This window comes from Salmo trutta, chromosome 40, assembly GCF_901001165.1.
Source record: "Salmo trutta chromosome 40, fSalTru1.1, whole genome shotgun sequence".
Lineage (NCBI taxonomy): Eukaryota > Metazoa > Chordata > Actinopteri > Salmoniformes > Salmonidae > Salmo > Salmo trutta.
Genome location: NC_042996.1, coordinates 3,579,441 through 3,596,221, shown reverse-complemented (window position 1 = coordinate 3,596,221; position 16,781 = coordinate 3,579,441). Strand labels below are relative to the sequence as shown.

The window sequence follows — 16,781 nt, the reverse complement described above, 5'->3', positions numbered from 1 at the left end:
GTAGCCCTGTACCTCCACACAGTGTTAAGTGTAGCCCTGTGCCTCCAGACAGTGTTAAGTGTAGCCCTGTACCTCCACACAGTGTTAAGTGTAGCCCTGTACCTCCACACAGTGTTAAGTGTAGCCCTGTACCTCCACACAGTGTTAAGTGTAGCCCTGTACCTCCACACAGTGTTAAGTGTAGCCCTGTACCTCCACACAGTGTTAAGTGTAGCCCTGTACCTCCACACAGTGTTGTGTGGAGCCCTGTACCACCACACAGTGTTAAGTGTAGCCCTGTACCTCCACACAGTGTTGAGTGTAGCCTTGTACCTCCAGACAGTGTTGAGTGGAGCCCTGTACCTCCACACAGTGTTAAGTGTAGCCCTGTACCTCCACACAGTGTTGAGTGTAGCCCTGTACCTGTACCTCCAGACAGTGTTAAGTGTAGCCCTGTGCCTCCACACAGTGTTAAGTGTAGCCCTGTGCCTCCACACAGTGTTAAGTGTAGCCCTGTACCTCCACACAGTGTTAAGTGTAGCCCTGTACCTCCAGACAGTGTTAAGTGTAGCCCTGTACCTCCAGACAGTGTTAAGTGTAGCCCTGTACCTCCAGACAGTGTTAAGTGTAGCCCTGTACCTCCAGACAGTGTTAAGTGTAGCCCTGTACCTCCACACAGTGTTAAGTGTAGCCCTGTACCTCCACACAGTGTTAAGTGTAGCCCTGTACCTCCACACAGTGTTAAGTGTAGCCCTGTACCTCCAGACAGTGTTAAGTGTAGCCCTGTACCTCCAGACAGTGTTGAGTGTAGCCCTGTACCTCCAGACAGTGTTAAGTGTAGCCCTGTACCTCCAGACAGTGTTAAGTGTAGCCCTGTACCTCCAGACAGTGTTAAGTGTAGCCCTGTACCTCCAGACAGTGTTGAGTGTAGCCCTGTACCTCCAGACAGTGTTGACTGTAGCCCTGACCTGTACCTCCAGACAGTGTTAAGTGGAGCCCTTCTTAGTGAGTGTTGAGTGGAGGTGGGTTGTTCTTACCAAACCTTCATTATACAGGAGCTTTAACCTGTCACTCTAAAACCCCAAATAATACATCACTCTACAGAACGTCACAGCACAGACACCACACTTCTGTACACACAACAAAATACACCAATCACACACACGCCAATAAAGATACACACACACACACACACACACACACACACACACACACACACACACACACACACACACACACACCTAGCATGAATTAAACAAACATCAAAACAACAGGCTTCATTGCTGGAGAGGTGGGTGACCTGCATCAGCCTAATGTGTTGTGATGCTGCATCTTGGTATAGGAATCAGCATGCAGGTGGCAGCCGTCGCTCCACACAGCATTCTAACGTGTCCCAAATGGCACCTTACTCCTTGCATAGTGCACTACACAGTGTATTACTTTTTAAAGTAGTGCACTAAGTAGGGAATAGGGTGCCATTTGGGACACACCCATTGGTGTTGGTATGATAATCCTCCCGACGCTAATGTAGGTTGTGACGCAGTCGTCGACTAACCAAAACCCACATTATCATTCCACAGAGCATCACCTTTGGTCTCCCATGAATGAATCAGATGTGTTTGCACTAAGTGGTGAGACAGGGACGTTGTCTTGTCACTAGAAGTTTAGACTAGCTAATGTAAACACTGAGGGACAACACATGTTGCGTGGAACTGTGCTGTGTGGGATTAGAGGAGTGGAGGTTGAAGACTGACTTGTCTCATGTTATGGTATTTCATTTAATGATTTCAACCAGTTTCCCCCCCAATTATACATTTACTTCTAACGCAGAGTGAACACCCATACAGACTCCCAAAGCTTTTATTTTGAAGTGAAAACGACTACTTCCAATCTCTACTGAGATCTGGTGTTTGAGTCCTTGCCCTACTATTCTAGAATACGGCAAATGATGAACATTACATTCCCTCTGTTGACTGCACTTGAAGTGGGATTGACCCCCACTCTGATCTCCCTGACCAAACCTCACAGCGTGTTCCTAACAACTCACACCTCCGCCCCACTCCCAGTCCCCCCCCCCTTCTCCAGGCTACTCACCCCCCGTGGCGTCCCTGGTTCTTGTCCTTGTTCTTGATCCCCAGGCGGCTGGTAGACTTGATGTAGAGGTGCCGGTGCAGCTCGTCAATGAGGACCACGTGGATGTTGAGCTTCTTACTGTGGAGCTCCAGACGCAGGTCCCCCAGACCCTCCACCTGCAGCAGGGGGCCCTCCAGAGACTCCACCGCTGACACCTGCACGAGGGGGACCACAGGAGACACACCTGAATAGATCTATACACCTTGGAATGTAGGGGAGACCTGAACACAGCTCCAGGTACCCGATGTATTATCCACTAGTACTCACTGTATATCTGAATACACCTGACAACACTTCAGAATACAGTATTTTGATGGGGACCACAGGGACATGTTTATTAGGGCACGCAATGGAAAACTGTTTAAAATGTAATCAATAATGAATCTAAATCTTCACAGTCATAAACAAGATGTGGATATAATTGGCTAGTTTAATTGGTACCTAATGGACTTGAGTATTTAGAGAAAGCAGTTTATTTGAACTGTAATCTGAACTGTGGGTTTCTGTCCAAACATTACACCTCACAGGCTGTCAGACAGGTTGTTAGACCGGTTACTAGACAGACAAATAATACAACACCAACAACACCAATATAACTACAGTGTATCCTCTGTGTTAACACTGCTGCTCTATGTAGAACATTCAAAATGTTTTACATTGTAGTCATTTAGCAGACACTCTTATCCAGAGCGACTTATAGGAGCATTTAGGGTGAAGTGTCTTGCTCAAGGGCACAGACAGATTTTTCACCTAGTCGGCTCGGTGTTTCGAACCAGCGACCTTTCGGTTACTGGCCCAACGCTAGGCTACCAGCCGCCCCAAGTGCCCACTGCCCAGCCCCCACTGCACACAGCCCCCACTGCACACAGCCCCCACTGCACACAGCCCCCACTGCACACAGCCCCCACTGCCCAACATAACAGCATTTTAGGGGAAAACTTTAGGAATGCAGACAATGCACCCAACGCCAAACTACATCCAGTCTTCCTCTCTCAAAGTTCCTGGCTTTCTCCCTCTCTCCCTCCCTCCCTCCCTCCCTCCCTCCCTCTCCGTCTGTCCCCCCCGCTCTCTTTCCGTCCGTCCGTCCTCCCCTCTCTCTCCCTCCGTCCACCCCCCCTCCGTCCGTCCACCCCCCCTCTCTCCGTCTCTCCGTCCGTCCGTCCCGCTCTCTCTCTCTCCGTCCGTCCGTCCCCCCGTCGCTCCCTCCGTCCGTCCGTCCGTCCCTCCGTCCCCCCGTCCCTCCCTCCGTCCGTCCCCCCGTCCCTCCCTTCGTCCGTCCCTCCATCCGCCCGTCCGTCCCTCCCTCCGTCCGTCCCTTCCTCCGTCCCCCCGTCCCTCCCTCCGTCCCTCCCTCCCTCCCTCCGTCGCTCCCTCCCTCCGTCCGTCGCTCCCTCCCTCCGTCCGTCCGTCCCTCTCTCCGTCCGTCCCCCCGTCGCTCCCTCCGTCCGTCCCCCCGTCGCTCCCTCCGTCCGTCCCCCCGTCCCTCCCTCCGTCCGTCCGCCCGTCCCTCCCTCCGTCCGTCCGTCCCCCCGTCCCTCCCTCCGTCCGTCCCCCCGTCCGTCCCCCCATCCCTCCCTCCCTCCGTCCATCCCTCCCTCCCTCCCTCCGTCCGTCCCTCCCCCTCCCTCCGTCCGTCCGTCCCCCCGTCCGTCCCTCCGTCCGTCCCTCCGTCCGTCCCCCCGTCGCTCCCTCCGTCCGTCCGTCCCTCTCTCCGTCCGTCCGTCCCTCCCTCCGTCCCTCTCTCCGTCCGTCCCCCCGTCCCTCCCTCCGTCCGTCCCCCCGTCCGTCCCCCCGTCCCTCCCTCCCTCCGTCCGTCCGTCCCCCCGTCCCTCCCTCCGTCCGTCCCCCCGTCCGTCCCCCCGTCCCTCCCTCCCTCCGTCCGTCCGTCCCTCCCTCCCTCCGTCCATCCCTCCCTCCCTCCGTCCGTCCCTCCCCCTCCCTCCGTCCGTCCCCCCGTCCGTCCCTCCGTCCGTCCCCCCGTTGCTCCCTCCGTCCGTCCGTCCCTCTCTCCGTCCGTCCGTCCCTCTCTCCGTCCCTCTCTCCGTCCGTCCCCCCGTCCGTCCCCCCGTCGCTCCCTCCGTCCGTCCCCCCGTCGCTCCCTCTGTCCGTCCCTCTCTCCGTCCGTCCCCCCGTCGCTCTCTCCGTCCGTCCGTCCGTCCGTCGCTCTCTCCGTCCGTCCCCCCGTCACTCTCTCCGTCCGTCCCCCCGTCCCTCCCTCCGTCCGTCCCCCCGTCCCTCCCTCCGTCCGTCCCCCCATCCGTCCCTCCCTCCCTCCGTCCGTCCCTCCCTCCGTCCCCCCGTCCCTCCGTCCGTCCGTCCCTCCCTCCATCCGTCCGTCCGTCCCCCCGTCCCTCCCTCCCTCCGTCCCTCCCTCCCTCCCTCCGTCCCTCCCTCCGTCCGCCCGTCCGTCCGTCCCTCCCTCCGTCCCCCTCTCCCTCCGTCCGTCCCCCCGTCGCTCCCTCCGTCCGTCCCCCCGTCGCTCCCTCCGTCCGTCCCCCTCTCCCTCCCTCCGTCCCCCTCTCCTCCCCCTCTCCCTCCGTCCGTCCCTCCGTCCGTCCCCCTCTCCGTCCGGCTGTCCCCCTCTCCCTCCGTCCGTCCCTCCGTCCATCCCCCTCTCCCTCCCTCCGTCCCCCTCTCCCTCCATCCCCCTCTCCCTCCGTCCCCCTCTCCCTCCGTCCGTCCCCCTCTCCGTCCCTCCGTCCCCCTCTCCTTCCCTCCGTCCCCCTCTCCTTCCCTCCGTCCCCCTCTCCTTCCCTCCGTCCCTCCGTCCGTCCCTCCGTCCGTCCCTCCCTCCTCCCGTCTCAGTTTTCATTAGCATTGTGGTTATGGCGTGTTTATATTTAATAAATCTTCATGGTGGTAAATGAGTGGTTTTTATTAGAGTGGGCTAATGGCTGGATGATAGCGCTCCAGAGAGCCATCACAGACTGTGCGTGTGTATCACTGGGGCGGGACAGACGGGAGGAAAGGAAGGGAGGGCCATAGGTCAAGTATGTGTTGATGCAAATCAGCGCAGCATTAGCCAAAAGATGTGCTAATGCTGTGCATGATCAACCCCCGTCAGCTTAATAGAATAACTCTGCATGCCTCTGTGTTCCTCACTGTGTGGTGTAGGTACACGTTGGTGTGTGTGTGTGTGTGTGTGTGTGTGTGTGTGTGTGTGTGTGTGTGTGTATGCATATACTGTAACTAACTGTGAGAGGGTGTGACCAATGTGTATGCGTCTGTATGTATGTCTATAAGTGCGTGTGTGTCAACAGTCCACAAGTGCGTACGTGCGTGCATGTGTGTATGCCTTGTGGGTGTGTCCTTGAGTGTGCATGTGTGTCCGCAAGTGTGTGTGTGACTCATTACCAGTGGGCCGGGATGACAGAAGAAGGCTGGTTAACATCGTTAGGGAGCCCGGGCTGTCAAGCTAATCAACTATACGAGGCTTCCTGAGAGTTAGCAGGATGGGGAGAGAGGGAGAAGAGGGGGACTCACAGGAGGGGGAGGAGAGAAGCGGTACATGTGACAGCCCATCACTGGCCTCTCTGGTGCACACTGGGCTCAGACGGGGTGTGTGTGTGTGTGTAGGATAGGAGTGGAGAAGAGAGACTTTTTTGGAAAGTGAACCAGTCTTGTCCCTCACTAACCACATGGGGTCTTGTAACACTGCCATTCAGCTGAGGCAGAAAGAGAGCAGTGGGAATACTAATAGTCAAGCAGAGAGAGAGAGAGAGAGAGCTGAGGGAGGGCTAGAGGAGGAGGGGATGGAGGGAGAGTGTGAAAGTGAGGGAGACGTTAATCTGACAGATGAGCAGGGTAATGAGTGACAGCATGTCTGGAATGAACACATCAGGGAGTCTCACAGGATTGACAGCGACAGGATGGACTTACAACAGACCGGAGAGAGAGAGAGAGAGAGAGAGAGAGAGAGAGAGAGAGAAAGAAAGAAAGAGAGAAAGAGAGAGCTGAGAGAGGAGAGAGCTGAGAGAGGAGAGAGCTGAGAGAGGAGAGAGCTGAGAGAGGAGAGAGCTGAGAGAGCTGAGAGAGGAGAGAGCTGAGAGAGGAGAGAGCTGAGAGAGGAGAGAGCTGAGAGAGGAGAGAGCTGAGAGAGAGGAGAGAGCTGAGAGAGGAGAGAGCTGAGAGAGCTGAGAGAGCTGAGGGAGCTGAGGGAGCTGAGAGAGCGAGGAGAGAGCTGAGAGAGCTGAGAGAGCGAGGAGAGAGCTGAGAGAGAGAGGAGAGAGAGCTAGGAGAAAGCTGAGAGAGTAAGGAGAGAGCTGAGAGAGAGAGGAGAGAGCTGAGAGAGAGAGGAGAGAGCTGAGAGAGAGGAGAGAGCTGAGAGAGAGAGGAGAGAGCTGAGAGAGAGAGGAGAGAGCTAGGAGAGAGCTGAGAGAGAGAGGAGAGAGCTGAGAGAGAGGAGAGAGCTGAGAGAGAGAGGAGAGAGCCGAGCGCTGAGCGCTGAGAGAGAGGAGGAGAGAGGAGAGAGCTGAGCACTGAGAGAGGGGAGTGATAGGAAGATCTGAGATGGTGGAAAGGGAGAGCAAAACAAAGAGTTAACCAATAAAAAGGGAGAGAGAGAGACAGAGAGATAACTGTTGCAGCCTCTCTCCTACTGAGAGGCAAATTGAAACACCTAGCTTAAAATGGACACTGACAGTCTTCTGTGAAAGCAATGTAATGAGGCACAGACATGACTCACTGAGTTTCCTTAGATTAGCCTCCGTCAGACTGTTCTGTTCTGTGGACTGACCAGCTCCTGTTGTTTTCTCCTGTTATATACTGGCCAGCTCCTGTTGTTTTCTCCTGTTATATACTGACCGGCTCCTGTTGTTTTATCCTGTTATATACTGACCAGCTCCTGTTGTTTTCTCCTGTTATATACTGACCAGCTCCTGTTGTTTTCTCCTGTTATATACTGACCGGCTCCTGTTGTTTTCTCCTGTTATATACTGACCGGCTCCTGTTGTTTTCTCCTGTTGTGGACTGACCGGCTCCTGTTGTTTTATCCTGTTATATACTGACAGGCTCCTGTTGTTTTCTCCTGTTATATACTGACCGGCTCCTGTTGTTTTCTCCTGTTATATACTGACCGGCTCCTGTTGTTTTCTCCTGTTATATACTGACCGGCTCCTGTTGTTTTCTCCTGTTATATACTGACCGGCTCCTGTTGTTTTATCCTGTTATATACTGACCAGCTCCTGTTGTTTTCTCCTGTTATATACTGACCGGCTCCTGTTGTTTTCTCCTGTTATATACTGACCAGCTCCTGTTGTTTTTCTCCTGTTATATACTGACCGGCTCCTGTTGTTTTCTCCTGTTATATACTGACCGGCTCCTGTTGTTTTCTCCTGTTATATACTGACCGGCTCCTGTTGTTTTCCTCCTGTTATATACTGACCGGCTCCTGTTGTTTTCTCCTGTTATATACTGACCGGCTCCTGTTGTTTTCTCCTGTTATATACTGACCGGCTCCTGTTGTTTTCTCCTGTTATATACTGACCGGCTCCGTGTTGTTTTCTCCTGTTATATACTGACCGGCTCCTGTTGTTTTCTCCTGTTATATACTGACCGGCTCCTGTTGTTTTCTCCTGTTATATACTGACCGGCTCCTGTTGTTTTCTCCTGTTATATACTGACCGGCTCCTGTTGTTTTCTCCTGTTATATACTGACCGGCTCCTGTTGTTTTCCTCCTGTTATATACTGACCGGCTCCTGTTGTTTTCTCCTGTTATATACTGACCGGCTCCTGTTGTTTTCTCCTGTTATATACTGACCGGCTCCTGTTGTTTTATCCTGTTATATACTGACCAGCTCCTGTTGTTTTCTCCTGTTATATACTGACCGGCTCCTGTTGTTTTCTCCTGTTATATACTGACCAGCTCCTGTTGTTTTCTCCTGTTATATACTGACCGGCTCCTGTTGTTTTCTCCTGTTATATACTGACCAGCTCCTGTTGTTTTCTCCTGTTATATACTGACAGGCTCCTGTTGTTTTATCCTGTTATATACTGACCAGCTCCTGTTGTTTTCTCCTGTTATATACTGACCAGCTCCTGTTGTTTTCTCCTGTTATATACTGACCGGCTCCTGTTGTTTTCTCCTGTTATATACTGACCAGCTCCTGTTGTTTTCTCCTGTTATATACTGACCAGCTCCTGTTGTTTTCCTCCTGTTATATACTGACCGGCTCCTGTTGTTTTCTCCTGTTATATACTGACCGGCTCCTGTTGTTTTCTCCTGTTATATACTGACCGGCTCCTGTTGTTTTCTCCTGTTATATACTGACCGGCTCCTGTTGTTTTCTCCTGTTATATACTGACCAGCTCCTGTTGTTTTCTCCTGTTATATACTGACCGGCTCCTGTTGTTTTCTCCTGTTATATACTGACCGGCTCCTGTTGTTTTCTCCTGTTATATACTGACCAGCTCCTGTTGTTTTCTCCTGTTATATACTGACCGGCTCCTGTTGTTTTCTCCTGTTATATACTGACCGGCTCCTGTTGTTTTCTCCTGTTATATACTGACCGGCTCCTGTTGTTTTCTCCTGTTATATACTGACCGGCTCCTGTTGTTTTCTCCTGTTATATACTGACCGGCTCCTGTTGTTTTCTCCTGTTATATACTGACCAGCTCCTGTTGTTTTCTCCTGTTATATACTGACCGGCTCCTGTTGTTTTCTCCTGTTATATACTGACCGGCTCCTGTTGTTTTCTCCTGTTATATACTGACCGGCTCCTGTTGTTTCTCCTGTTATATACTGACCGGCTCCTGTTGTTTTCTCCTGTTATATACTGACCGGCTCCTGTTGTTTTCTCCTGTTATATACTGACCGGCTCCTGTTGTTTTCTCCTGTTATATACTGACCGGCTCCTGTTGTTTTTCTCCTGTTATATACTGACCGGCTCCTGTTGTTTTCTCCTGTTATATACTGACCGGCTCCTGTTGTTTTCTCCTGTTATATACTGACCGGCTCCTGTTGTTTTCTCCTGTTATATACTGACCAGCTCCTGTTGTTTTCTCCTGTTATATACTGACCGGCTCCTGTTGTTTTCTCCTGTTATATACTGACCGGCTCCTGTTGTTTTCTCCTGTTATATACTGACCAGCTCCTGTTGTTTTCTCCTGTTATATACTGACAGGCTCCTGTTGTTTTCTCCTGTTATATACTGACCGGCTCCTGTTGTTTTCTCCTGTTATATACTGACCGGCTCCTGTTGTTTTCTCCTGTTATATACTGACCAGCTCCTGTTGTTTTATCCTGTTATATACTGACCAGCTCCTGTTGTTTTCTCCTGTTATATAGTGACCGGCTCCTGTTGTTTTCTCCTGTTGTGGACTGACCGGCTCCTGTTGTTTTCTCCTGTTATATACTGACCGGCTCCTGTTGTTTTCTCCTGTTATATACTGACCGGCTCCTGTTGTTTTCTCCTGTTATATACTGACCGGCTCCTGTTGTTTTCTCCTGTTATATACTGACCGGCTCCTGTTGTTTTCTCCTGTTGTGGACTGACCGGCTCCTGTTGTTTTCTCCTGTTATATACTGACCGGCTCCTGTTGTTTTCTCCTGTTATATACTGACCGGCTCCTGTTGTTTTCTCCTGTTATATACTGACCGGCTCCTGTTGTTTCTCCTGTTATATACTGACCGGCTCCTGTTGTTTTATCCTGTTATATACTGACCAGCTCCTGTTGTTTTCTCCTGTTATATACTGACCGGCTCCTGTTGTTTTCTCCTGTTATATACTGACCGGCTCCTGTTGTTTTATCCTGTTATATACTGACCAGCTCCTGTTGTTTTCTCCTGTTATATACTGACCGGCTCCTGTTGTTTTCTCCTGTTATATACTGACCGGCTCCTGTTGTTTTCTCCTGTTATATACTGACCGGCTCCTGTTGTTTTCTCCTGTTATATACTGACCGGCTCCTGTTGTTTTCTCCTGTTATATACTGACCAGCTCCTGTTGTTTTCTCCTGTTATATACTGACCGGCTCCTGTTGTTTTCTCCTGTTATATACTGACCAGCTCCTGTTGTTTTCTCCTGTTATATACTGACAGGCTCCTGTTGTTTTCTCCTGTTATATACTGACCAGCTCCTGTTGTTTTCTCCTGTTATATACTGACCGGCTCCTGTTGTTTTCTCCTGTTATATACTGACCGGCTCCTGTTGTTTCTCCTGTTATATACTGACCAGCTCCTGTTGTTTTCTCCTGTTATATACTGACCAGCTCCTGTTGTTTTCTCCTGTTATATACTGACCGGCTCCTGTTGTTTTCTCCTGTTATATACTGACCAGCTCCTGTTGTTTTCTCCTGTTATATACTGACCGGCTCCTGTTGTTTTCTCCTGTTATATACTGACCAGCTCCTGTTGTTTTCTCCTGTTATATACTGACCGGCTCCTGTTGTTTTCTCCTGTTATATACTGACCAGCTCCTGTTGTTTTCTCCTGTTATATACTGACCGGCTCCTGTTGTTTTCTCCTGTTATATACTGACCAGCTCCTGTTGTTTTCTCCTGTTATATTTCTGACCGGCTCCTGTTGTTTTCTCCTGTTATATACTGACCAGCTCCTGTTGTTTTCTCCTGCTTATATACTGACCGGCTCCTGTTGTTTTCTCCTGTTATATACTGACCAGCTCCTGTTGTTTTCTCCTGTTATATACTGACCGGCTCCTGTTGTTTTTCTCCTGTTATATATGACCAGGCTCCTGTTGTTTTCTCCTGTTATATACTGACCGGCTCCTGTTGTTTTCTCCTGTTATATACTGACCGGCTCCTGTTGTTTCTCCTGTTATATACTGACGGCTCCTGTTGTTTTCTCCTGTTATATACTGACGGCTCCTGTTGTTTTCTCCTGTATATACTGACCGGCTCCTGTTGTTTTCTCCTGTTATATACTGACCGCTCCTGTTGTTTTCTCCTGTTATATACTGACCGGCTCCTGTTGTTTTCTCCTGTTATATACTGACCAGCTCCTGTTGTTTTCTCCTGTTATATACTGACCGGCTCCTGTTGTTTTCTCCTGTTATATACTGACCGGCTCCTGTTGTTTTATCCTGTTATATACTGACCAGCTCCTGTTTTCTCCTGTTATATACTGACCAGCTCCTGTTTTCTCCTGTTATATACTGACCAGCTCCTGTTTTCTCCTGTTGTGCTGTTACAAACAAGAGACTTGCTCAACTTTTCTGGGGAATTACGGTAATCTTCATAATGTAAAATAATACACTTTTTTTAAAAACTTGTTTTGACGGTATTGAACAACCACCTGTGGCTTTTTCCAAATACCCGAGTATACCGCCAAGCCTACCACTACAGTGGTTCTTCCTTTAAAAGTTGCGTCCTACTGCAGCACCGCTTGCAGTGTGCTGCGTTTGTATGGCACATGAGAGTGCATGACATCATATTATTTTGTTGCCAATAACGCTAGTTTGACCACCAGAGGGCGTCTTTGAGAAGGTAAGTTACTGAAATGACATGGAGCTGTAGGCCTAATAGTCCTGTTTACTGTAGCTGGTTTAGCCTAACTTACTTTTTGGCATAAAGGATACAGTATATCAAACAACCATTCAAGTCATCCATGTCTTTAAATACAGTCAAGCATTTTAGATATAAAATGAAGGGTGCCTTGAATAATGAAACAATGAATAAACCGCAACATGTCGGCTAATGTGAGTGAATTCACAAATGGGAAAGGGGGATACCTAGTCAGTTGTCCAATTGAATGTATTCAACTGAAATGTGTCTTCTGCATTTAACCCAACCCCTCAGAATCAGAAAGGTGCGGGAGGCTGCCATAATCTAAACTACATCTTCGGCACCCGGGGAACAGTGGGTTAACTACCTTGCTCAGGTGCACAATGAAAGATTTTTACCTTGTCAGCTTCTTTCGGTTACTGGCCCAATGCTCTAACCACTAGGCTACGTGCTGCCCCTATGCATTTGACTGTTTTTAATATTGGCTGTACTAGAGACTTAAAACATTTTTTGTTAGAACAGAATATGTGGGATTGATCATAATTTGCTTTTTAATTATTATAGTATTTGTTGTGCAGTTTATACTTTTAGAAATGTAGCTTAATAAGGATCCAATCAATTTTTTATTTTTATTTTTTTCGCCTAAAATCACATACCCAAATCGAACTGCCTGTAGCTCAGGACCTGAAGCAAGGATATGCATATTCTTGATACCATTTGAAAGGAAACACTTTGAAGTTTGTGAAAATGTGAAATTAATGTAGGAGAATATAACACATTAGATCTGGTAAAAGATAATACAAAGAAAAAACATGCGTTTTTTTGTGTGTGTGGGGGGGGTTGTGTACCACCATCTTTGAAATGCAAGAGAAAGGCCATAATGTATTATTCCAGCCAAAGCGCAATTTTGATTTTGGCCACTAGGTGGCAGCAGTGTATGTGCAAAGTTTTAGACTCATCCAATGAACCATTGCATATCTATTGAAAATGTATCAAGACTGCTCAAATGTGCATAATTGGTTTATTAATACATTTTCAAGTTCATAATTGTGAACTCTCCTCAAACAATAGCATGGTATTCTTTCACTGTAATAGCTACTGTAAATTGGACAGTGCAGTTCGATTAACAAGAATTTAAGCTTTCTGCCCATGTCTGTGTCCTGGGATTTTTTTTGTTACTTACAACCTCATGCGAATCACAGCCTACGTTAGCTCAACCGTCCTGTGGGGGGGGGGGGGGACCGATCCCATAGAGGTTAACCACTTCTGGATTGACCCATAACAAATTACTATGAGAATAAATATCACTGAATGACATAAATATTAGAATAAAGTAGGCTAATGAAGGCAACAAATTGTTGCTGACAAACACCCAAAGTCATCCAATTGTTATAATAGGATTTGAAGCAGTAGCCTACCCGCGTGTGGTCAACTATTTCAGCACCGTTTTGCGCTGCTTTGAGACAAGCATGGGGACTGATCTTGATAAATCAATCAGATTTTTTATTTTCACTGAATCTCCGTTTGGATATTGGTCAGCATACAATTAGGGTGTGGAAATGTTAGGATGATTTTGCTCTTAACTCGCAATCACTTAGTAGCCTAGGCCTACTCCCGACTGGTCACGTTGTACAGCGCCATATTTTCCTAACGGAAACCCTAAGGCCTAGATAGGCTACTGTAAAATGCATTTACATTTTTCTTGGAATAGAAACACCATAATATGAATCAATTTAGTTAAACTGTGCATTTGGTGGGCTATGCAAAGAGATGAGAGTAGTGACATGCCTCGCAAACATTTAAAGTCTCTAAACTTGGCAAGAGTCTATTGTCCTGCTGATAGCCCATCAAGGGTGGCTGGCTTCTTTTATATTCTTAAAAATATCTCCAGCACAGAGAAGTGTGTTTCTATTCCAACCAAAAAAAGAGACTTGAACAATTAAACAGTAAATAAACTGCAAAATGTCAGCTAAAGCAATTGAATTCAGGAATTCATTCAAAATATGTTAAACCTTTTTTTTGTTAAGAAACTGACGATACAACAACACATTGATCTTCTCAGCAAGGTTTTACCCATGGTTGTGGAGCTGGGGGGAAGTGCAACTAAAATGTAGCGGAGATGTAGTTGAAATAAACATCTGTATTTTGAAAGAGTCTTTATCATTATTTTATTAACGAAAGCATAAAGATGTTGATGAACAAATAATGTATATGTGTCTATATGCGTGTTACATGGTCTTCTGACAAACTAGAAACAAAATGGGGTCTTTTTTTTAGTGTGCGCACGAGACAGAGGAAGAGCAATTCTTACACTATTGCTTTAAATACAATCACTCTCTTCTTCTTCATCCTCATTATTCAGTTCATTTAAATTCAATTGTAATACATTTTGTCACTCCCACAGCATTTTGTGGTTGCATGAGGTTTGGTGATGACAGACTCCATAGGATATTAAATAAACACTCAAATTAGGAAACAGAAGCACGAACAGCATTGGGCTGAGTGACTCACTCATTCCTGGCTTTCGTTCAAAATAAGTTATATTATAATGCAGGGTTTAAGACACTTTATTTCATATTCTTTGATATGGAGTTAGATATGGAGTTAGGAGTTAGAAATTAAACTTTATATTACTTAAACATCGAATACATTGCAAGTTTGCCCCTTTTTGGCCATTAGGCTACACTTTACAATAGGACTCAACTCTGAATGACTGCAGCAACTATCAGTAATTAAAACTATGGCACAAATTGGGGTATTTTTCACAACTAGCTGAGCTATTAGACTATCCTTTTGTATTTTAATGGAGGTGTGAATGTTTCAGTCAGTCTCTCTGCTATCACAGTCCTGCATCAGGCAAAATAAAATCAGCTCTATCCTCTATTGCTTCAAGAGGCCTACTGTCCACCTGGTAATTGTGTGGTTCCAAAGGATAAAGCATCACCTTCAGATGGATGTGTGGTTTCAGAGAGAAGTTAGCTGTTAGCCTGCGACCAGGCACGGTGGATAAAGCGTCACCTTCAGATGGATTTGTGGTTTCAGAGAGAAGCTAACCGTTAGCCTGCGACCAGGCACGGTGGATAAAGCGTCACCTTCAGATGGATGTGTGGTTTCAGAGAGAAGCTAACCGTTAGCCTGCGACCAGGCACGGTGGATAAAGCGTCACCTTCAGATGGATTTGTGGTTTCAGAGAGAAGCTAGCCGTTAGCCTGCGACCAGGCACGGTGGATGACATCCTTTTCCTGCACAGCAATTTGAAGAAATCCTACTAAATAGGCCAAGTCTAAACTAATATATTAAATTGCCTAAATAAACAAGTATATTTCATAAATAAATGAAGTAGCTCAGGTCTTGAAAATGTGGGCAACTCCCTATCCTCGCTGGACTTTCTTTCATTCAGTTTCTTCTTCATATTAGCAAAGAAGGACTCCGTGTTTCACGAACTCACATTCTATAGAGGGGCTGTCACTCTTTCACACTGTGGTAAAAGACCATTTGTTATTTTGAATTATATATTTCTGTTTTTAGAGGGAGAGAATCCAAAAGCCCACTGTGCCAATTTTTTGAAAATCGTCAGTCCACATGTCAAGTGTAATTGCGCCATTGTATTTATCCAAGTTCTCAACTCCAGGACCACCCGCCTGATGCAGGACTCTAGAGCCAGAGACTCTCGGACTGAAACATTCACACCTCCATCATTTAGGAAAAGATAGTCAATTTGTGCCACAGTTTGGACTACCGATAGATCAGCGTTTTATCTCCCCCTTGTGATAGTGTGGTGCAATGACAGAATGACGCAATTTACCACAATCTGCCACCATCTACCACAAACGGTCGTGGCATAAAGATCAGAAGGTTTAAAGGAAGAACCACTACATACATAACAGTTCATATATTTAGCTCAGATGGGAGTGATTTTCCTAAATAGTGTCACCAGCTTCCATCAACTTCACCACACCATGTAAAAAGTGCTTTAGGTTTGCGGCCCCCACAAAGGACTGCGAGTGGGAGACAAAGAGACAGAAGGTCTTCAGGGGCCTCAGGGGGCCAGACATCCCTCGTCCTCCCTCTCAAATCTGCCCGTTCTGGAGCAGAGATGAACTGACTAGGCCCTAATTACCTGAGTTTGGAAGAAGAGTGTAGGAGTGAATGGAGGAAGAAGGGAAAGGAGAGACCACAGAGTTATACCAGCCATTTAGTGCTTTGGCCCCCGCAGAGCGTGCCACAAAACACACATCAAACTCAACCCACACGCCTGTGGTGGCCCATGGGCCGCTTTCACGAAGCTGACCGGCTGGAAGGGAGATGTACAAGTGGGTCGTGTTCATTAGGCACCAAATGGAAGAAAACTGACAGTCCAGCCAATTAGCTGAAATGCCAGTCCATTTCTGTAACCAAGGAGGACAGGAATCATGTAATAGTCAAGTGTCAGGTCAACGTCAAGAATTCAAAATCTAGCTGGGATGTCTGGATTGCCATATCCCGGTGTTAATCATACGAATCCCATTTTCTCGCACGCATGCCCCACCATACCCCAAACATCAAACTTAACACACTTTCATACAAACCTTACCACATCCTCACCTACCACCCCACCTCCACATGCATACGCACTCACTCACTCACTCACTCACTCACTCACTCACTCACTCACTCAATCAATCTTACCAGCATGTCGGTGGCATGCAGGTAGTGCTTGCTGGCCATGCAGGCTTCCAGTCTCTGTGGGACCTGCTTGATACTCTCGATCTCGTCCAGCAGGTTGAGGACGTGTTTGTGCTCGATGCCTTCGATCCACAGCTTCCTCAGTTCATCCCTCTTGCAGTGGAGCAGCATCTTACAGGACAGCAGGTTCTCCTTCACCTGGGATACAATGGGACATCACACAGGTCAGACACCAGGGTGTTCATCAGGCGATAAAGGGAAAAAAAATGGACTGAAACAGGGACAGAGTACTTGGACTGATATAAAACAGTGTTCTGTGTGTGCTAATGAATCAATCCCACCCCCAGGGTCAGACAGGTGAGGAACCAGGGTTGTGTTCATTAGGCACCAAACTAAAGAAAGTTGACGGAAACAGGGAGGGACTACTAATCAATAAGAAACACTTTTTTATCTCTGCTGCAAAGCGTTTTTAAACGTTTTCTGTTGTGTGCCCTAATGAACATGACCCATGGGTCCATTCAGAGACAAGAGGGGCAAGCGTTTA

The 16,781-nt window shown here is 47.8% G+C and overlaps 1 protein-coding gene across 1 annotated transcript in view; it reads right to left on the bottom strand.

Moving 5' to 3' along the window:
* The window catches only part of exoc4 (exocyst complex component 4), a 283,169-nt gene that overhangs the window by 253,869 nt on the left and 12,519 nt on the right, over positions 1 to 16,781 (bottom strand). The window contains 2 exon segments of the mRNA XM_029742408.1: positions 2,074 to 2,267; positions 16,241 to 16,435. Coding sequence (XP_029598268.1) covers positions 2,074 to 2,267; positions 16,241 to 16,435 — 389 coding nt within the window.